The sequence below is a fragment of the Meleagris gallopavo genome, chromosome 3 (genome assembly GCF_905368555.1).
Source record: "Meleagris gallopavo chromosome 3, MGAL_WU_HG_1.1, whole genome shotgun sequence".
Lineage (NCBI taxonomy): Eukaryota > Metazoa > Chordata > Aves > Galliformes > Phasianidae > Meleagris > Meleagris gallopavo.
In genome coordinates, this window is record NC_139406.1 from 73,970,907 (window position 1) to 73,994,120 (window position 23,214).

At 46.4% G+C, this 23,214-nt stretch overlaps 1 protein-coding gene across 3 annotated transcripts; it reads right to left on the reverse strand.

Moving 5' to 3' along the window:
- Window positions 1–15,560: 15,560 nt before the first annotated feature.
- On the reverse strand, window positions 15,561–21,849 carry ZNF706 (zinc finger protein 706). Of its 3 annotated transcripts, none has more exons than XM_085221501.1 (4): window positions 21,715–21,849; window positions 18,946–19,082; window positions 18,219–18,326; window positions 15,561–17,569 (listed from the first exon to the last, which is right to left on the reverse strand). In XM_085221501.1, exons 2-3 carry the CDS (start codon window positions 19,078–19,080, stop codon window positions 18,231–18,233), a joined length of 231 nt encoding a protein of 76 aa, XP_085077627.1. In that variant the 5' UTR covers window positions 19,081–19,082; window positions 21,715–21,849; the 3' UTR covers window positions 15,561–17,569; window positions 18,219–18,230. The 3 variants fall into 3 exon arrangements, with proteins under 3 accessions (XP_085077627.1, XP_085077628.1, XP_010707483.1); XM_085221502.1 differs by lacking the exon at window positions 21,715–21,849 and adding an exon at window positions 19,244–19,267; XM_010709181.4 differs by lacking the exon at window positions 21,715–21,849 and having other exon boundaries at window positions 18,182–18,326.
- Between the last annotated feature and the right edge of the window lie 1,365 nt (window positions 21,850–23,214).

Sequence of the window (23,214 nt, forward strand, 5' to 3'; positions counted from 1 at the left end):
AGAATGAGGCTTTCAAAAGAGGTGGAAGGAGGGAAGGGAAGGGAAGGGAAGGGAAGGGAAGGGAAGGGAAGGGAAGGGAAGGGAAGGGAAGGGAAGGGAAGGGAAGGGAAGGGAAGGGAAGGGAAGGAAGGAAGGGAAGGGAAGGGAAGGGAAAGGGAAGGGAAGGGAAGGGAAGGGAAGGAAGGGAAGGGAAGGGAAGGGAAGGGAAGGGAAGGGAAGGGAAGGGAAGGGAAGGGAAGGGAAGGGAAGGGAAGGGAAGGGAAGGAAGGGAAGGGAAGGGAAGGGAAGGGAAGGGAAGGAAGGGAAGGGAAAGCTGAAGAGATTCATGGTGACCCTTATGCCTGGGGTGTTTGGGTCTCCACTTCAAACCTAGTACAACCACCAGCATCTTGGGGTTATGATGTTCTGCAGGGAGCTTGGTGTCTCTTGTGTGGCCTGCAGAAGAACTGCCACCTCAGCAGAGAAGCGGGCTGAATGCTAGTAGCATGGTTGGTGTCTGTACAAGGCACATCATCACCAGGGGGTCACAGGCAGGAAAGTGAGTGGTGAGGTACAGTCCACTTACAGCATGTGGTAGGTGCTCAGCTCTTCCTGCAGTCAGCATCTATATCTTGTATGTCGTGCTAAGCCTGCTTGAGTAGCACCCAAAGCTCACACCTTTACCCATCAATATTCAAGCTGAAAACAAAGGAGAGTCTAAGGGGAGGATAAGTACATGCTTCTAACAAAAGTTTTCAGAAAAGGACCCTTCTGTAGTGGTTCCCAGGTCCTGAAGGGCACCCATCAATTTACAGTTTCAATAGGCCCTGAAAAAATAGGAGTTAGAGTTCAAATATCCTCATTGGTTGCTAGACTGGGAAAATGCTATTTTTATGCACTATTTACAAGACTGATGCCTATGAGTGTTGCCACTCAAGCATTAATTAATTAATTGCAGTATGCAGTAGGGACGGCTTGGTTAGATGAGGTCTGCAAGGTTGATTACACCCTTCTCGGCAGCAGCAGCAGCAATAAAACAAGGGCTGTGACACAAGGGTGTGATGAATCAAGCAGTGAACCAGGGTCTGGTCCTGCCAGAGAGCAAAAAGGATGGAGACAGGGACATGGCGGGAAACAAGGGGACAGCACAGGACTGACAGCCTGACATCCCTCCAGGAGGCAGGAACAGAGCATAAGATAGGCTCTGCTGCATCTTTGCTGGGGCGGGGGTTGATGGCCTCAGAGGATGAAATGTTGTCCTGGATCCATGGGCAGGGTGGATCAGCATCAGCAAGAGCACTGAGGCTGTGGATGGCTGGCCATGGGATAACTCCCTGCACTGAAAGGACAGTAGGAAAAGAGGCAACGCATTACGTTGCACCATGAGAGGTTCAAGCTGGATATTAGGAAAAAAATATTCTCAGAAAGAGTGATGAGGTACTGGAACAGGCTGCCCAGGGATGTGGTGGAGCCACCATCCCTCTTCAATGGTCAAGAGACATGTAGATGTGGCACTGAGGGACATGGGTTAGTGGGCATGGTGGGGATGGGCTCATGGTTGGACTAGATGATCTTACTGGTCTTTTCCAAACTAAATGATTCTATGATTCTAAGGGCACAGAGTGATGCTTTCTTTTTCTATTCTGGGGGAAACCAGGGCCATCCGGCATTTGGGGAGAGACAGGAGCCAGTATAAGATCCATGGCCATGACTGGAGAAAGAAGGCTTCATTTTAGTGGTTTCCATGCTTTTTTCAGGCTCCTTGATGACAACCCACAGGGAGCAGAAGGACCTGTGTGGTTGCAGGACAACAATGCTGCAGAATATGGGTGCCATCTTCTCTCCCCTCCATGATCAGGAAAACCCTACAGGCCCTTTTTTGGGAATCTTCCCCCTCCATTTTTTAATATTTTAAGTGGTTTCTGGTCACTCCAGTTTGATTCAAGCTGGTCCAGAAAGCAACTAGATCTCGCAGACTGCTTGTAGGGCACATCCTCATGTCCCTCTGATGGGTCTGGCCTCCTGATGATGAGCAGACATGGCCTACTTGCAGCATGCACATGGTGTTCCTGCTCTGACAGGACTAGGTTACCCTGCACCATCACCATTGTTCCTTGCCTAGCAAGCACAGCTTCCAGCAAGCTCCTCATGGGCTGTCAGGCAGGGTCTTGCACATGGGTTGAAGTGCCAGGGCACTTGGGGACGAAGCAAAGTGAGGTGCAGTGGCAGTGCCACCATGAATGGGTCGGCCTTGTCATGTGTGCTGTTTTCTCTTGGAGGAGCAAGCAAGATCATAGAATCATAGAATGGCTTGGGTAGGAAAGGACTTCAAGGATGATCTAGATGCAACCCACTGCAATGGGCAGGGCTGCCAACTGCTAGATCAAACACTGCATCAGGCTGCCCAGGGGCCTCATCACCAAGCCTTGAACACCTCTGGGGATGGGCATCCACAGTTGCTCTGGGCAGCTTGTGCCAGGGCCTCACCACACTCTCTGTGAAAAACTTCCCCGACACCCAATCTAAATCTTTCCTCCTTCAATTAAAAGCCATTTCCCCTTGTTCTATCACTATTTACCCACGTCAAAAGTTGATTTCCCTCTAGTGATGATATTGAGATTGTCATTGAGGGAACACACCAGAGCAGTCTGCTAAAGGATTAATTTTCCTTCCATTTTAATGGCAGAAGAGAAAAGCAAGTCAGAATTCCCTAGGGCACAAGTAGAACACAAAGCTGAAGCTGCCACAGAAACACACCATGATCCCTTGCAACAAGCTCAAAACCAAGGGATTGTGATGTGTTCCTGTAGGACCCACAGCTCCGTGCTCTACCTGTGCCCTTTTGCTTGACCCAGTCCTGGTGCTGGTCCACTGCTGGCATCTCAACCTTGGCACTTGTCTCCAGACAAGGAATTACAAGGTAGAACAGAAGCCTGTTCCATTTAGTCAGAAATGAAAATCAATATGTTCCAATTGCCTCATTGGTCAGGGAACACTTGGGCTGAATATTGATTTTCAGAACTAGCAGAAGGTCTCGCCCTAATTTCAGACAAAGCTGCAGCCCCCAGACAACAGCCAGGGAGGTTTGTTTTGAAAGAGTCCGTGTGGGGTCCCTGCAGCAAGCGCAGCCAGGCAGCACATGAGTTTGCACATTTGAGAGACGAATCAGCAGAACAGGAATAATGTAAATCTAACCCAGCACCATCTGCCATGCAAGGCACCATGGCTACATACAGAAATCTCATCAGTACCTGATGAAAGGGAAGCTAGGTGCACAGATACTCCTATTTGCAACACAAGGTATGTGCACTGATGCTAACATCCATGTGGCTCATCAAGAGGGGTGGCTCATCCCCTGCAGCCACTCTGCCAGAGCAGGCCCCAGCAGGGCCCTGCAAGAAGGCCAAGAACCAGGTGCAGCCTCTGCTGGGGGTGCAGATGCTCATGCTCAGTTATCCCAGGGGACAGCCTGGGAAGCCTTGTGGTCTGTGACCTATGGCAGAGTAGGATGAGGCCCAGTCAGGCTGAGTTTATGCTCCATAGGTCCATACCGATCAGAGGAAAAGGTGAAAACGAGAGAATGGTGAGGAACCAAAATAGAAAGAGCCCCATCCAGCACCCCCTGCCCCATGCTGGAAGGGACATGAGGACACGGCAAGCACAAGGGATGCTGGCTGTGCCAGATGCCAAGCTTGTGACCTACAGCAGGCACTGGAGCGAGGCCCAGGCTCATTGCTAGATGATTTATTGCTGTGTTTTAACTGAGCACTCCCACAGGGAGCGGGCTGGCTGTGCTGGGGGGCAGGCAGAAATGGGAGGGAGGGAGGGAGGAACAGGGCATGGAAGTGAAGGCCACAGAGCTGATATGATCCAGAGATAAAGAAAAGTAATAAACAGAGGGAAGCAGAATTAAAGGGTCACTTCGGGGCTGTCATGTGACAGCCCTGTTAAAGCTGTCGTGCAAGTGCAGTCTGGGATGAGAGTGTGGTGCTGACACGGGTACTGTCCCACAGGCTCTGTTCTTTCCTTCTCCACGTGGCAAGTGTGTTCACTTCTACCTATCTTCCTTCGCTTTATGTATTCTCTTGCCTGTTGGTTGGTTCACTCAGAACTCATGGTGCTTTAATCACACTGAATTCTGCAGCTGGGGCCATCTTGGGAGTGTGGGACACCACATTGCCCAAGGACCGGCTGGGAATTGAGTCATGCAAGTGCCAATTCTCCCCTCTGCTCTGCCCTTACTGCCACCTGCAGTACTGCCTCCAGACCTGGCTCCCCAGCACAAGAAAGACATGGAACTGTTGGTGTGGGTCCAGAGGAAGCCACAGAGATGATCAGAGGGCTGGAGCACCTCTCCCATGAAGAAAGGCTGAAGGAGCTTGGGATGTTCATCCTGGAGAAGAGAAGGCTCTGGGGAGACCTCACTGTGACCTTCCAGTATGTGAAGGGAGCGTATGAGAAAGGTGCAGGAAGACTTTTTACCAGGATCTCTAGTGACAAGATCAGGGGCAGCAGTTGTAAACTGAAGGAGTGGAGATTTAGATTGGATATATGGAAGAAATTCTTCACTCAGAGGGTGGTGAGGCCCTGGCACAGGCTGCCCAGAGGAGCTGTGGGTGCCCCATCCCCAGAGGCATTAGGGCCAGGCTGGATGGGCATTGAGCAGCCTGATGTGGTGGGTGGTACCCCTGCTCATGGCGAGGGATTGGAACTGGATGGGTTTAAGGTCCCTTCCAACCTAAACCATTCTGTGGCTCTTTGATAACTACAGCCTAGAAACACTGCAGCAGGCAGACTCTTATCCTACACCTCCCTACGTAACTACAGCGTTTGCACTTCTAAAATGCTTCTGTTGATTTAGCATTTTAAATTCTAGACAATTTCAGATATGCAAGGCTAAATAATTCCCTGCCAAACGATCCTGCCCCACCAAATGGCAGAGAGGCTCGGGGAGGTGTGTGCTAGAGGTGGGAACGCAGCCCAGCGCAGTGTGTGCATCTCCAGCCCTGGAGAAGGAGTTTCTATGGTGATATTCGGGACATTGCAGCAACAAGCATACGTGTGGCTGCCTGGCGCGGATGCTGCAGCCCGGCAGTCCTCTGGGGAGCCGCTGTATTTTTTGTCAGAATGTGATGCCCCTATGCACTACCCTTGCAAAGTACCCTAGCCCACATCCCCAGCAGCCACAGAGGCTGTCACTTGGGGCTGGACAGCCAGTAGTAAAGTGTCCTGGTGCTTCTGGGGATGAATTTTGAGGTGTCCCAGCTCCAGTAGTAGCCTCCTTGCTCAGCAGCAATAACGCAAACCCAAAGAACGTCTTTGTGCTTACAGCTAGAGCTGGGGAGAGCCACCAAACCCCACACAGGAGCAGTATAGTGGGTTCGTGCCTTGTCCTGTGACATCTTGAGCCACTTCTTCCTGGGGATGGCTCAGCAAGCTGGAAAGACAGGAAATAATGCTCGGTTATGCTCTGCTGGCTTTACAGTCACCTTTGCACCCCTTGTAGTACCTCAGTGGAGCTTTCTTGGTGTCTTCATGATGGGAAATTTCCATAAAATGCCTGTGGCACTTTTTACAGAGGTAAACATGAACTCCGGTACTCAATCATACTTTATGGGGTAATGGCGGGGAGCTGCATGCAGCTGAATCATTTTTCCTGTGTGGGCTCCTCTCACTGTTCCGGCTTGGTGGAGCCCTTTCCTCACTTCCCTTCTGCAGTGCAGAGCTGCACTGCTCCAGGGCTGCTGCTGCTGCTGCAGGAAGTGCTGTGTGGCACCACAGGCTCAGTGGTTTTCAGGAGGAAGACAAGGAGGGTTTAGGTCACACATTTCATCAAGGGGGATTTCCTGGGCACCTGAGGCACAGAGAGAAAGGGAAGCAGGCAGCCCTGTGTAGGAGGGTGCTGGGGCAGCTCAGGAACATCCCTGGCACGAGGGGTGTGTGAGGGAGAGAGGAAGAGTTGGTCTGAGCAGCCTGTGGGCAGAAAGGTGAGATAGCCCAGAGGGAATGGGACAATTAGGGCTTCCCCAGCAGGGGAGGGAGCTGAGGAAGAAGGAAGCATAGGAGAGGAGGCTAGAATGCCAGCATAATACAGTATACACTGTGACATTTGAGGAATCTGGCCAAATCACAGAGTGGTAAAGTCCAGAAAAGGGATTCTACTGAGTTAGATTTGGTTAGTAGTAAGAGCAGAATACTCTTGGTACTCTGAAAATTAATCTTTCAAGACTGTAATGCATCCAGCATCACTGGAAGCAAACATTACAGCAGGAACAAATTAACACAGCTGTGCCAGTTAGTAAATCAGTCACAAGCACAGTCTCCACCTTCCCCAGACAGAGCCATGGGATGTCCCAGCCCTGTGCCACTGTGTGAGGCTAGGCACTGCCTCCCCATGGCCCCACAGCACCCAGGAGCTCCCCTGTTCAGCAGCACTGCTTTTAGAAATGAAACGCATCCAACGAGGCATCACTTAAGTAAAGCCATCACCCCTTTCCTCATCCATTGTCACCTTCTTTCCTCTATCTCAGCTGTTCCCTGTCCCCTGCCACATCTGGAGGAGGACAAAGGTCCTGGAGGGGGCCAAAGGACCTTGGTGAAGTCCCTTAGCGTTGCCTAGAGCTTGTGCAGAGATGGAGACCCCCACACCTGCTGCATTTTAGTGTGGTAACCACCATCAGGTGCTGGAGACCAAGGGACTGGCCAGGCGCTGATCACAGCAGCTCTTGGCTCCTGTCTGAGCCTTACTTTGACAAGTGGAGGTGAGCAGATGACTCACCTGCCTGTGACAACCTTCAGCACTAACACAGGAGTTTCTGGCTTCATTCTGGAGACACAAAAAGCACCAGGTATGATAAGATTACAAAAACCATCCAGAGAAAAAGCCCTGTAATGAATAGGGAGGAGTGCTTAGAAGAAGCTAGACGAGAACATTATGAATTTGTTTTAACTACAGCAATCACTACCAAATGGCTGGAAGGATGCTACAAGTGCAGTGTTATTACACTGTGCAGAATCTGAGGTAATTTGCTGCTGGAACTCATGTTGTTTCTCTCCTATTATTGAATTCGCTGGATAATGTCTGTCTAGAATTCCTCCCGTAAAAACAATAAACACAGAGCACACAAGGCAGCACATCCAGGCCAAGGAAAAGCAAAGCCCCAGAAGGTACAAAGCAGAGGCAAATGTCTCCTTACTGCCAGGGCAGCTCCAGAGGGAACCACCAGGGAGGACTGGATGCTGCAGGTCAAAATGAATGTTCCCGGCATGTGAGAACCAAATAGAACAATTCTAGCTGCGGTCAGTTTCATCTTTGCCACGAAGAGAAAGTGGAAGGAGACGGTATTATACCCCAAATCTCCGTATTTAATAGCGGAACAAAACATACTTTCATGCCTGTGCAGTTGGTAGCACAGAGCCGAAGCTTTCTTCCTCTTACCCCAGGGTGCTTCCATTTGTTCTGCCAGCCCCTTCCCTGCCAGCCGAAGGACATGCATTATTAATGTACAGCCTAAATGCTGCTCTCACTCATCCCTTTACTCTCAAAGCATCGCTTACATGAAGAGGACAAGGAGGATTTGGCCCAAAGATTTTAATTGTGCCACTCTGGTGAACTGACTTAATGCAGATTGAAACAGGAAGCTTTGTGTTCTGATTTTTGTGGGTGCTTTAATTACTCAATCGGTTATTGTTGGGCTAATATACATCAGCATAGAAGGGGAATACCCTGAGAGCCTCTTGGAGGAGTGTCCCTGTAGCTCTGCCCAAATGGCAAGAGCCTGAGGCTGAAAACATTGCTTTATAAATTGTGATCATGAGCAGCTTGTCATTTTTTTTTAAGGGAAAGGATCTGTACAGGAAGAGATGCCACCTGCAGAGGAAGCTCTGTGTTTGGGGCTCATCCTGCTCTGGCTGAGCTGAATCAGCACCTAGCCTGCACTGCTGACTACTCATGGCCCCATAACAAAGAATATGTGAATTGTGGTTATGCAGAGCCACAAACAAGTTGAGCAAGTGTAGCACCCAGTTGTTCGTGCACAAAAAGCACTTTGGAAAACAAAGGAGAAAGCATAATGTAAATGCAAGCAAAACCTTTGGAAAGGAGTATTACAATGACAGGTATAGAGGAGCACAGTGCATTAAATAAATGAGAGGCTGCTGAGTGCTGCCATAAAAGGCAAGGGTGAGGGCTGCAAAAGAGAGATGAGCTTCTTGCCCTGATGGATAGAGCCCAGGGGTGACCTGGACAGCACTGCTCCCCGGCTTGTTGGGTATTTGCTGGGTACATGGCCACTCATACGGATGTGTCCTCATTTGCACCGTGCCAAGGAGAAAGGCAAGTCAAGACTTGCTTTTTTCTAGCCAGAAGGACATTAAATGAAAGCTAAATGAGTTGAAGCCCAAGGAAAAGGGAGAAGCAAACAGGTTGGGCAGGAGGTGCTGGAAATTCAGCAAGGCAGATCTGCAGGGTGTCAGCAGGGCAGGGTTCAGCTGGGGTGAGCGTGGTATGGTGAGCCTTAGCTCAGGAGCTGGTGATATTACATACTAGCAGGGCTAGACATGCAAATGGAAATGGAAGAGAGCAAGACTGCAATTTATTCCACAGCTAAGAGGAAGATAGAGGATTTACTGGGAGCAAAAACAGTAGCTGGGTCATGTTTTTGAAGAGGAAAGACTTGTATAGCTCTCCTAGAAAACTGGTTGAAAAGATGGAAACAAGGATGAAGAAGAAACCACCAGGTCTTGCATTCACTCTCCAGGAACACATTAATGGTTTTATTAGTTTTAAGAAGCTGGATGCTAATCCTCAGAATGACGTTTCAGTATTTTGTCATGATCAGTTTTAGCAATTAAGCCAATCAGTTGTTGGTAAAGATTGGTAGCTGCTTGAGAATCACAGCCATTTGTAAAGAAATTCTGGGATGCAGCACTCTTTTTGGCTTTTGGGTTCATGGCTCACCTTCATTTTTTGATGGTACTCTTTGCTGTTCCAATTCTTCTGTTCTAGTCTCCTCTTGAACAGTGACTGCTTCATTGAGTTTTTCTGCTCGTTTCCTCCTTTGGAGCTCACTGGAAATGGAAGGACTTCCTTTCTCTCCCTGCCAGCTCTCCAGTATCTGACCTGCTGAAGTCAAATTCTGGTCAAAGGCAGTTCATAAACATCCCTGCTGACAATGAAGTCTCAGCATCAGCTTTGTTTAAATTTCCGTCCAGCTTTTTCCCTTCCTGAGACACCAATTCTAAAAAAGTCTGCTCAAGAGTATGTGGATAGATGAGTACCTGGGTAAGTGTCAGCACAGCATGTGGAGATCTGGTGTAGGCAAACTCACAACAAGAAGGGATGGAAAAGGAAAGGGAATCAATCAAGGATTTGGCACATTCATTACCACATTAGCTAGGGGAATGATGTGTCAGTGATTGCTGAAAGTCTGCTGCAGGTGCCATATAAAGCACAATCTCTTCCAGACATTTTTAGTTTATTGCCTTTAAATGGACCTTGACCATCATTAACAATCAATCAATTCTGAGGCAGTCTCAAGTGTTCAAACATCCCATGTAAGCAAAGGCAGTGTGAATTGCTCTTGCAGCCTTGCTGAAATCCAACCTCTCCCTCTGCTCTCCCCTCACACAAAGCAGCTATCAAGGAAAAGCTGGTTTTCTTTGCTGATCTTGTACAGAAATACAGACTCCCTGGGAAGCAGTCGAAGCTCAAGTAGCTCAAAATACAGGACAAGGACATTCAGCATAAGGTCTGGGACCCCTCAGCCACAGTTCACATGCCAGGGTGAAGAGGAAAGGCTCCTCATCTCCTATCTCACACTACCAGGCAAGCTTACCCTGCTTCCCCTGCACCAGGACTTGGCAGGATCTGCCCAGGACTGACTTATCTCACTTGCCCAGCAAAGTCAATGGGATCATTTTCTGTCAGACTGCCAGTTTGAGCCGTCCCATGGAAGTGGCAGCAAATACCCTATTTGGGTCAAAGGTGACGGCAGGGCACACAGCCGGCAGCAGAAGAGGGAGGCCAAAGCTCTGACACTGAACACATTCGGTGCAGGCACTTGGAACCAAGTGCACAGCCCTGTGTTCTCTTTCCCGACTCAAGAAATGCAAGTGCCGGTGGAAATGTTGCTTGTGGTTTTGGCGTTTCTCAAGTGTTTGGTGCCCAGCATTGTGGGAGGTTATTGTGCAGTTCTAACCCACCGCTCTCTCCAGTAATGACATAGAGAGCATTTCCTCTGTCCATCTGCCTGTTTTTACAAAGCTCACAGCAGAGAGCTGCCTCTACAATACTTCCCTTCTTGCCAGATTTGGCTGTATTCAGCCAATGGGCTTAAAAGTCAGGGTCTAGGGAAAGCAGGACATGGCTCTGGTGTAATTGTTTGAGCCTCATTTCAAGAGGAAAGCGTGTCTGCAAATGTCAGGTTGCTTTTACCCCATCGCAGCAGTGAAAGGTGAAGTCAGGCCACCGCCAGCTAAAAATAGGCAGCGCAATCAAACCCCCATTATCAGTCAGTAGCTTCATGCTGGACAGTTTCATTGTGACACAACAGCACTCCTCCCCATTCACTCACCCCAGCTGGGAAATGGAGCGGCACAGAGATGTTCGAGCCCTGAGAAAACGCCCAGAGCCACACAGCAGGCAAGAGAGACAATTAATTTCGCAAGTGCCTCAGACAGCGGTTTCCAAATCTCTGTCCATGGGGCACCAGCATCTGTGAGGTCTGCGCAGTCAAATTGCCCACACCGCCTTTCCAACGAAAGGGCTGATGATAAAACAGCAGGGCAGAGCAGATGAAATTTTGAGGGCTGAGTGACTGCAGCTTGAAAACATCTTATGGTTTTAGGAATTACAGTGTGTGAAGCCCGCCATACCCGGCACTTGTGCTGTACGTGATCCTTACATTAGCCTGGTGCATCTCTTATGCACACAATTACTGTGTTCCGTGTTGGTCAGGAGGTCAGTGAAACTGACTCCAGTAAGGCATCAAGTTAGTAGGCTTCTGCACACGCTTATGGATGTCTACCAAATAACAAAACTAGGTTCCTACCAACTTCAGCACACAGAATTAAATTGGTACTTGAGGAAAACATAGGCGTGCTTTGTCCACTTAGAAAGCGACCTAAAAGCTGGAAAGTTTTCCTCATTAGTAAGTGGCAAAGTTATGAACCAAACAGTGTCACATTTTTTCAGATGCATAATAGCAAATTCTTTGAGTGATTTATTACAGCAGCACCAAGCAGCTGTGTACCATTTCTTAACACGGTCCTGAGCAGCAGTATTTCTTAGTCCTCAAGAGAAATGCTACCTTTTAGCACTGATTTGGTACGAGCCAACCACAACAGCAGACACCTTTTGGAAAACATATTTTAGAAGCGTTAAGCAGTTTTTCTACATCATAATCTAAACTTTACTGTCTAAATTCAAAATAAAAACCAGCAAGCAGAACCCAGTCACAAATTTAAATTATTTTTTCAGTCTGTTCCTGTGTGGAGGGAGAGGAGTTCTATGGCACAGGCAGTTATTCCGGTCAGTTCCTGTACCATGCACAGTCCTATGGCACAAAATCTGAACTGCGTGACTTTCAAAATCAGGAAGAGCCATTGTGTTAAGCATTACTGTAACAGACAGTTGTGACTGTGAGAAGAACTCCCATACCAGCAGAACATAACCACTTTAAACTGTTCTCGTGAGAGGACATCAATGCTCAGTTATTCTTTCATTTGGAAAGAACCACTCATTTTTCACTCTTCAAAAGATTCACAATATTTCAAAATAAAGGACCATTTTATTGCAAAATATGCAGTGACTGTGTACAACTAGAGAAAAGACGTGTATCAGAAGAGAGTAAAAATGATTAGCCAGTAATGGCTCCTTGAACTTGAAGGCACAAAAGACAGAAGCTAAGAGTTAAGGCCCATCTGGTAGGTCTGAGAATATGAAGTGTAATTAATGTGCATCTGTCCTCCAGGCATACTTTAATTTTGCAAGTACCAGGTAGGACACAAAGAAGGTTTGGGTTTTGCCCCACTACACAAAAGGCCAAGAGGTACTGAGAAGTGCTTTCAAAAATCTGGGTGTTCTACAGTCTCTGTGCATTCTGACAGGCAGGTGGGTAATGAGTCTGTAGGCAGCTCAATGGTTGGCAAAGAGCTTCATCATCAGAGTGAAATAAAACAGCCAAGATTATAAAAGGCAGCTACAAACAGTCTATAAATATCCAGATAAAGATAAGATCAGGTACATCACTTGATAGAAGAAGGAAGAAAATGAAAGATAGGCTTTACTAATAAGTAATAAAGAACATTTCTGACTTAAGTCCACGCACACTCAAAAGCTAACTAAACAAAGCATGCTAAGAAATGGAAAGAATGGCTTAAAGTATTTGGAATATTTAGATGGTATTCGTGTTGGCAATAGGTGATTCACCTGACATACAATACTCCAGCTGTGACTCACATGAGCGTGGACCATTCATCTTCCTCTCTGAGAACACAAAGCATGGAGAAAGATAGCAGAAGGATAAATACAAAGGATATAAGAAGAAACAAGGAACTCTGCCAGTCAACTGAAGTAGGCAAGTCTGCCAACCCAGATTTGTCAGGAACAAGGTATGCCATACCTTGCTGACATCCATCTCACGTGAAAACAGGCCTGGTGCCATGGATGCACGACCTCTGACACAGTCATTGGATGTAGTCCTCACAGGCGAAGCTGTAACTCCAATCCATACCGACCACCAGCACTCTTGGAGAGTCAGTACCAAGGCTTGCTGGGAGCCTGGGAAGATACTCAAGAGAAAACTGAAGGGCTTTGCGTAGGATCTATCCCAGTCCACACACATTTCAGACTGCAGAGTGAAAGAGGACCTCCACAAGACTCCTTCTGAAACCATACTTGGATGATCTACAAACAGTACAGGAGACAGGACTGGGATGCTACTGTCTTGGTAGATTTGTCTGAGGCCTACTAAAGACTAAGTATGCATTAAATACATAGACAGAAAGTGGAGATTATTAGGGTGGCCCCAGTGTGATGTGCTTGGAAGAAGGCAAATACAGTTCCAGTGTGTTGATAGAACTGACGTCTGCAAGTCCCAGTTCTACACTGCGCTGGCCTCTGTCAACACTTTGGGTCACATTTTGGACAACATGAGTTAAGAACATGGTCAGACTGAAGGACCCAGAGGAGAGCACAATCTCTAGACTTAGAAGATGTACTATGAAGAGCACGAATTACCTGGGTTTACTGAAGACTACTAGGACATAACAGCCGTGTTCAAATGAGGACACTATTTGTCACATCTATTGCCAGTAACAGTAAATAATTCACCAAACTAGCAGGGTTTTTACTGCAAACTGCAGTAAACTTTTACTGCAAGAGCCTCCAGTTGTGGGGCTCAACAATGGTACACACTGCTTACACAGTCATGGGATCTCTTTCATTGGAAGCGTTTAAGAACAAGAAAGAAAAGGAATTGTTCCAGTGTTGGCAGAACTGACCCAATCTCAGAGCAAGGAGATGGACTACGCAGCTTTTTGAGATTTCCCTTAGCCCTTATTTCTCTGAAAGATCTCCTACATTTACTTATATTTGCATCATTTGCAGTTTAGTAACAGCTAAGCACAGGGAACACAAATATTTTCATCATCCCATCGGTGTTGTACTGATCTTTATACATGCTGTGGACAGTATTTTTCAGAGGACAGCTGTGCTGTATTTCTTGAAAAACTTGAGGCTGCTTGAATGGATTTGTGTTGGATAATGATGTTGGGACAAATGCTGATTCCTCCTTTCCCACAAACCCCTTTGCTAAGAACCACATCAGAGAATTGTAGAAAATATATATCCAAACTATTCTACCTTTGAAAACTACCTGATAACACAGCTCCCTCACATTGTCTCTACTGTACCTTAACCACATGAAAAAAAGACAGTAGAGAATGCACTAAAAATTTCCAAACAATTTTCAAAACACTGATAGGAAAATTCTTGACAGAACTTCACACCTTTCCACTGTCTGGACTACAGCAGCATCGCTGATGACTATAAAATATGGAAAATCACACACTGTATACACATTCAAAGCTGATTTTTGGGGCTGAATTCAAAGTCCACTGCAAAAGCTGCCAGGTTCTAAATAGGTAAATCAAGGCCCCAGTATTACATACAGCAGAACAGGGCTGAGTGGACAGAAATACAAGCTGGCCTTTGTGAATTCTGATTGACCTCACTGGTCAGCCTTCAGGAAAATTATCCTTTTAGGAAAACCAGATACCCCCCAACTTTCTTTGGTGAAAACAGGAAACAAAACAGATCTCGAGCCCATTGGTGTCTGATAATAAAAGAAATTCTATCCATTACTTCATTTTATCAAGATAGGAAAATACTTCAATGCAGTTTACAGAAAAGCTACAAATTCCTTCATTACTATGTGCTTTGCAAACAGCCCTGGTCATTAGCTTTACTTGAGCCGAAGCGTTTTCAGCTTAACAGCAAATAACCACAGGGGATAGTCTCCAGGGGCGTTCCAAGAGCACTGCATAAAGCCAGCTCTTTCCTTAAGGATACATAGCAACCGCCTTCCACTTCTATTTCAGATTTTTCACACAGCATTTTGACAGCAAGAAACCTGAATCTCCTAGAGAGGCTAAATCTGAGCGTCTGTACCTCTGCGTTACCTCTGTAATTCCAGGCAATGCAAAATGCAAAACTGCTGATATTGATTACTGCGAGACCCTGAGATGACCTCACTGCAACTACAGATGCTAACACACTCTCTGGGAATAGACAGAATTTTTCACAAACATTTGAAGCCCTGCTAAAATTTGATTTCAGATGCAATTCAGAGATTCCCAAAAGAGATGTAGGCTTTTGAAAATCCCCAATCATTTCTTAACGTTGTTCCACAAGCACCCATACAGCTGATATCCACACCAGTACTTCACCTAAAAACTGCCACTACACAAAGATGAATCTTTCTCATGGGAACATGGGAAATTTTCCATGCTGATTTTTTTCTCTTTTAAAGTTAGATGGCTTCAAGTCCCAGGACTGTCCAAAGATACGACACTAATTTTCTAAGTGCAGTAATACTTGTTTTTAAAAGCAGGCAGAAAATATGACATTTAACATTTTATTTTTATTATCTTTAATCAGACACATTACAATGCACAACTGTGTCTTTAGCCAGATAACAGGGTGTCATTCTCCAGATCAGGAAAAGGTGAAGGGCTCCTAGTCCTTCCTCTGATTTTTTAGGTAAAAGGAATATCACAGATATCCTAAATAAGAACTATTCCCTCATTTAGTAGGGCATCCCCACTACACTCATAAAGCCTTTAAAACAGTTCAGTTGTAGATTTCACTTGTTCCTATATTTGAGACTGCAGCTACTGTAACGAGGGGTCTTAATGACCTGAGGATCACTCTTGCCTTCTAGAAGCTACACAGAAAAAAACAGTACTTCATAAGGTGTTTTCTAATTGGGCATCACACAGCTTTGAAAATACAATTCTAACTTCACCATCTTGCTACTGATGCAGCTTTCCAGCTCTTGAACGCTCATTAAGAGAGTGTGTTTATGAAACAAAATCATTTTATTTAATGCTACACAATTTGAATTGAAAGAATAGAACATATACTTCACCTCAAGATGAAACTATAGGGATACATCCCAGAACATTTTCCAGAGTAAAACCAGATTACCGATTACCAAACAGTGCAAGAAACATTTGTATCCATTTGCACTCGTATTTTAGATAAACTACAGCAACAGAACATTTAAGAACCTCTCCTCCATACAGCAGATCTCTTACTCTGTGGGAACCAGATTGTTGGGATATACTTATTGATAACATCAAAGAAAATCATATGAAGGGTTACATTCTGATGTCAGGTGTACAAGTGCAGTAGTGGATTACTCACAGAGGAGAACAACATTATCTATAAAAGTTAAGTGGTATTCAGGTTATCCTGGAGTGACTATAATACAGAGAAACTTCATGTCAAAATAAGTATTTACACAGAAACTGTCACAGCAAAGAGGACAGGAAGCTAGTCCCACAGAAGTAGTTCATTAAAAAGCAAATGAGTGGACGAAGACAAAGGCTTTGACTTTATATAATAAAATACCAAGTGCATTCTTTTAAGTGAATGAGTCTTTGAGACTATGGTCCTAGACTTCAGGAAGCCATGTGAAGGTCAGATGTACAGTTCTGCTGTGTAGTAAGGGTTACTTGGACTGCCAGAATTCTTACGTCTCTTGTAACCGCAATAAATCACAGCAATTCTAGTGGTGCTTCTTACTGTGAGTTCTAAATGAAAGCTCTTGAATAAGCCCCTCCAAATGCCAAAGATAGGTTGTTTTTTTGTATAGCAGATCCTCCAGAACAAATCAGATGTTTTTCCACTACTTCTGCACCGTACATCTGGGATTAGAACTGAGCCCAGAACACTTAAAGGCTAATTATGTTTAGCTTCTCAAATGCTCTTGGCCGGAGAGTTATTATCCAGCTTTTTCTTGTCAATGCAACTTTAATCACATGCAATTTCTTAAGCTAGTCATATCATTTCAGTTATTTTGGCTCTTTTCTAACAGGCTTATTTTAGGCTCGTTGCAAGGAAAGGTTATTAATGGCTGGCTATTTTGCGTATTTCTTCAAGAGCCTCTACTAAAATAACCAGATGCATTTGAGAGTGAACACTTGTGGCTGACTGCTCGAGTAACTTCAGAAATCTTCTCAAATTAAATTTTCAACTAAGAGAATTGTTTTTAAACTAATATTTGCGAGCATCTTTTAAGCCAGCATACGGAAAAGCATTAAACTTTACCACCTCCCAGCTTCCTCAGCCAACTACCAACTATTAAGGATCACCAGAGTCTCTCCAGTGCAAGACTCCAAGGAACTAGCTCAAGCCCTCACAGTACAGGAATCCCATTTTGAAATGGCTTGTAGAAATAGACTCCAATACACAGGACAAAACCGTAGAACAAAGTCTCACAATACTATTGCAGCCTCTCGGGAGCTTGCTGTGCCTCTTGAGTCAGTAACTTGAACATTAGTGACTGAGCCCAAGCAGGCACCAAACCGAACCGTCAATCTGAGCAGCTTCCCTCTCACGTTAAAATTAATTTACTGTAATGTACATTACTTTCAGTGGAATGATACTGCTCGTGTTTTAGCAGGATGGGGAAGATTCCACTTTGTCTTTTATTGTTTTATAAGGCAGATAATGCAGAAAGTTAAAACAGAACTTCTACAAGCATTTAATCTGTGATATTGTAAAATCAAAGTACTACTTTATTAAATGAGTTATTTTACACAATATGAACATCAATATAATTACAATTGTAAAAAATTTTTTGTTTTTATAACAAGTATGGACTGATTTTTCAGGATTTCCAAAGAGGGCACAACTGTACATTTCCACAATTGTCTTTGCATGAAGCCCAAGAGGGAACAGCATAAAAATATGAATGTTTCTGTAGCCCCTTCATTTTTGCTGATCAACAGTTTTAGAAAAGCAGCTGCAGGTTTGTTATGTAAGGTCTGACAGTAGAAGAGTCAATAGGTGCCATGATTTCACCTATAAAAAATAAGAATAACTCAGTTAAACTGAACTGTTACACAATGCTATTTACCTCAGAGCGAAAGAAATATTGCAACTCTGTTTTTCACCTTATTCCAGCCTTTAATTGTAACTTGTTTCGGTTACAATCTAACAACTAGATCTAACAACATCTTAACTAGATGTTAAGAAACCTCCTAGAGAGAAAATAGAGGTTCAATCTTGTATCTGAATACAGAAAGAAACCCTGCATTCACTTGCATAACTTCAGGAACAAAGAAGGCTGAATCATTAGAAATACACTAAACAATTCTGCTTTCATTATGTGATTTCTAACAACAGGCACATTTATCATAAATATTTTGTTCCAAGCAAGAACTGTAGAAGCTAACATTTCAAAGCAGTAACTGAAGAATAAGGTATTCCTACAACTCTAAGGACGACCATTTGAAATAATGTCAGTACCTCCTTTCAAAAGATCTTCCATGCAATGACAATCATTTCAACCACGTAAGAACGTGTCAGTGGCATAAATTTAACCTATACTTAATTTCTATATTAAAAAAATAAAGCATCTTTCAAGTCCAAGTGAGTGAAGAAAAAAAAAAAACAAAACAAGTGATAATATACCTTAATTTTTAAATGATTATCTGATAAAAGTAATGACCTGTAGATATCTTTATGCCTGAACATCAGCCAGTTCTGGAGGAAGTGGAGTCTTAGGATGTTTGCTTTCAAAGTGCTGTTTGAAGGTCTTGGGATCCGGCATTTGTGTCTGATTAAAGAGAGACATTTAACTTAACGTGCAGTACAAGAGCTATAGGATACTACAAAACCTGTTATCCCCCCATGCTTTATTTTACTTGTGAACCTAATTTGGAACCCTAATAAAGACCCTCAAAGTGACAAATCTTTCCTAATCTATCCTAAAACTGACCATTTAAGTGAAAATAACGAATTAATCCTTCAGTTCCAAAATGGACACATGCACAGGAAAAACAACCAGAAGGGAAATATAACCCAAACAGTGCTCCAATTTCTGATTTCCTGTTAGGACATCTATTCTAACAGAAGCTGATGTATACTGAACTTGCATTAAAACTTTTGGCACCACGTAATATCACTTTTCCCTCTCTTCATTAACACTGATAACCACAGATGTTAAGACAGAAAGATCTGTTCTGTATGATGGCCTATCTAGAGGTTGATCAGGAAGTATTCTCAAACCTTCTATGCATTAGATGGCATACTAACAGTGCCCACTGATTCTTGCAATTCAAAAAGCAAGAAAACTACCTCAAACAGATCAGTACATGGCCTCTCACAATTTCTCATATCTCAATTACTACAGACACATCTGTGTACAATAATAATTTGTCTTCAGTTTCTCTTACCCTACAGACAGTGCAGGTATATATCAAGGCAGCCTTGGCTGCAGCCTTCTGATCATGCCCTTGCTTCTTTTTTTGCTCAGCTTGCTTTTTGGCATTTTTCTGCTGCGACTGAATCTTCTGCTGTCCACGAGCCATATCTACAAACAGAAAGAAGACATTTAGTCTGCAAGTGTGAGAAACTACTGCTGCTAGCTGACTCAGAAGTCGTAACTGAATGTAATAGTCATGTGCTCTGCTCCTGCACTGACCCACAACTCCCATAATTCATACACAACAGGCAACTGTTCAAGCTCCTTACTTCGTGAAGTCCCTCTGGTTTCAGTAGCTTTCTGAAGAGACACAATAGTTCTCTAGTCCATTCTAAGGCTTCTTCCTTTAAAAAGTTTCAACATATAAATTTGAAAAACGTTTAACAGAGACACTCAATTCTTATTTTTGGAACTTGGAGTAGGTTTCAAGAAAAGGAAATTATCACTATTCCCCAAGCTGTATCGCTGTCTTCTGGTGTACTTGTTTATAATCTGCTTTGGAATCGGGAATGGTAAGAATGATGCATCATCCTTCTTTATCAAAGGCCGTTTTTAGAGGTGGCCACCTTTGCAATTTTCAGCTGATTTTACAGGCATGCCTACATATTTTTTTGACATAAAGCTGCCTCCACCAGAAGCCACTATTCTACATGACCCAGAAGCACAAAGGAAGCTGACACCACTGCCAACTGCCATTAGAAGGTTCACCACAAACAGAAACAAGGTACAAAAACCTTAATTCACAGAGAAGCAGAGCAGCATATTCTGCAGCAGGAGCACACCACCTGCACGCAGCCCACAAGGACACCCAGCTCAGCTCGCAGCCCACCCCCAGAGCAGACGCCAGGCAGGATTCAAGTGCACCAGCAGAACAGAATTCAGACTGTGGTTACGTAAGGCAGCAGCCCACTTCCAGCTATTATCTTCCCTACAGTCCCTCATGTCCCACGCCTAATCCAGCTGTGGGGCCTCTCAAAAAAAAAAAAAAAAAAGCTTACTACCAGGCTTACTACTATACAAGGTCAGGACAGCTACTGAAGTCTGATTTTTCAAGGACAACTATTAAGGCCTATATGTTATAAATAGGTTGGCTGACTGGCTATCGCCCCTCTATGCACTGCGTCTGCTGCTGAGGAGAACACACTGCACGGACACAACTGGTCTGCCACACAGTCCTTCCCACAAGGACAGAGACCTTCCACCGAGTAGGCTGTTCACCCTTCTGCACACTGAGCTCCAGCACAGCACAGCTCTTATAAATGGAAGCTTCTCTGAAACTTTGTCTGCATCTGGAAATTCACTAGTATTGCATAAGTTCCCGGACACAAAGCATCACAGTGCTCGACCCTGAGCAGGACAGTCCTGACCCAAAACAGCTTGCAACCACTGCAAACCCAGGCCACGGTCCCATTTTTTCATGGTGTATAACACCACTACCCAGCCCTTTGGAGAAGAGTCACACTACAGCTTCAGTGCTCCCTCACCTTTCCTCATCACTTTCTCCAAAGAAATTCATAAGTCCAAGTAACTCCATAGCTATTGTCCTTCTACGTCACTAACCAAATCTGTCTGAACACAAGAAAACACCAGTTTTATTAACAAGCATACAGAAATACACGTGGCATTCACAGCTTCCACAAGAAGCAGTGATAAGTTAAACTGAAACCACCAGCCTGTGTTTCAGTTTCAGCAGATATTAGAGTGACTCTGAAACATCCCAGCCAGGGCCTCACACTAAAAGGAACCGCGGAATTTATTTTGGTTCTATTTTGTTGGCATTATAGAAATCCTTCAGAACGTAGGGGCTACTGACAGAAATTTCCAAAGAGCATTTGTGTGTTACTTTGTATGTCGGTCCCTCGAAAGGAGCATAACTCGTATTTTGCAACAGGTCAGTCACAGAACCCTGCATCGGACAACTGATGCTTTGAGTTATGACACAAACAAGGAAACACAAACAAAAACATCTGCTCAAACATACCAACCTCCCTACGATGCCTGCAAGCAGAAAAACAGCAGCATTTAAATGCCGCAAGTTACATTAACGAAGCTGGAATGCGTGGAATAAATACTTAATTACTGGAAAATTGAGATTACTCGAACCATCAGCATACTAAGAAAGCGGCTAAGATCTATCCTGAAGTTCGATAACGAAGATAAGAAGCCGCGCACACCCGCAGCAGTCAGCGTACCCGCACCGCACAGAGCGGCGCCGCTCCCGCTGGCAGGCACACCCTCCCGGAGCGCAGCACGCCGGCCCGCTGTTCTGAAATAAACCAGCAAGAGCGCCCCGGGAACGCACAGCAACGCGCCGCGGACCGAGAGCACGCACTGCGGGCAGCGGGACGGAGCGCTCGGTGCCCCTCGCGGGCCGCTCCCTGCAGTAAACGGAGCGGAGCGGGCGGTTCCGGGGCCCTGAGCGCGGCGCCGCAGTCGCTTCCGCCGCCCCGCCGAGCAGCACCGGGCCCGACCCCGCGGCCGGCCGGCCCGCCCGCAGCGCCGCAGCGCACCGCCCCACGGCTCCCCTCGGCCGGGGCGCTCAGGAGCGCGGGAAGGCGGCGGGCGCGGCTGCAGCCCGCTCCCCTCGCTCGCGGAGCCCGGCGGCGAGGCCCGAGGCGGAGTAGGCCTCCGCGCCTGCGTCCGGGCCGCCCCCGTCCCCTTGAGGCCGGTCGGTCGGTCGGCCGGCCCGCCTCGCCGCACCCCGACCGGCCCCGCTCCCCGCCCGCCTCGCTCCCCTCACCCGGCTGGGAGCGCGGCCTGGGGGCCTTGGCGAGCGGGAGGAGACGGCTCCGCGCGGCCCCACTGCAGCCGCCGCCGCTGCCCGAGAGAAGGAGGAGGGAGGAAGGGAGCGACCGCTGCGCATGCGCGGCCCCACCTCAGCGCCCGCGCCGCCCGACCTCGGCGGCCAATGGCCGCGCCGCGCCGTTACATAACGCGGGCAGTGCGGCATCAATAGCCGCGCTGAGGCGGGGAGGAACGGCGTAGAGAGTGTGGGAGGAGAGCTTGAGGGCAGGGTACGGGGCCGTGCCGAGTATGGGGGAGTTAGGTTGAAAGAACGGGCTGAGAGGAGAGAAGAGCGGGTCTCTTTAATTGGAAAGGGTACAGGGCTGTGCGCAAAGCAGACTGCGCAGGGGATGGCTGTTGGGAGATGGCTGGGAGGATGCTGGGTCACAGGAGCTGAGGTGCCAGCGGTGCTGGCGAAGGAGCGATGGCTTTCTGCTGACATCACATGTCCCAAAGGAGGGCCGAGAGTCCCTGCCTTCCCTCATTGCACGCCGGCAAGAAATAGGAGCGACTGAGGATGTACGTCCTCCTGCTCCCACACAGCTTCTGCTCCTTGAAGGCAGCTGCTGTGGCTTGGCAGCCAGCCTGCAGCCTTGGAGTGCTCCTGTGTCACCCATATGTGCACACAGGAGTTAGAGGGGTTGACATATTACAGAGGTCAGGCTGGGTGACTGGTGTGTGCCCTTCCTTCTGAGAGACGGGAGAAGCATCTGAGAATCCCTGCAGCAGTACTTGGCTGGGTTACGGGGCCGTGGGGGGAGGGGTGGGCAGTTTGGAAGCAGGTGGCTTTCAGAATATGGTTTTGTACTGATCAGAAAGAAGACTGCCAGGTGAACAAGTGGCCTTTCTCCTGGCTGATGCTGCTTCAGGGTTGCTGCTGACCTCAGCACTGTTACTGGAGACTGCTGTCCAGGGTTGTGTCCCCGCACTGGGCACTGCTGCACGCCTGGCTGGATGGGAATTTCCTATAACGTGCATTTCTTGACTGCTGAGTTCTTGCTGCTCTCTGAATTTCTGTTGCTGCTGCCAGCAGAACTGAGCCCTTCATGTGGCACAGAGGACCACGACCTTCCCTCTGGCTGCTTTGTCTGTTGCCTTTGCGCTGCAGCATGGTTCCTACATTGCCCAAATCATCGTTCTACAATTAAGACAATAGTAAATAGTAAAGAGAGCATTAAGAAATTGAACCCATTGTGGGGAAAAAAAAAAGAATGAGTCTCCATAGTTGGCATTTTTGTTATGAAGATAAAAAAGAAAATTTCCCCGTTTGCTCTGAATAATTTTTCAGTTTATTCACTGCATGAAGCCAACTTATCACACCAACGGGAATATTTACAAGTGCACATGCAGGGCAGCAGAGAGATGCGGGGCGGATATGGTGAGCTGGTGGAGAGGCTGTGTGCGGGATGCTTCGCATAGCTGTGTCAGAATGAAGTGGTTGTAATTGCAGATTATC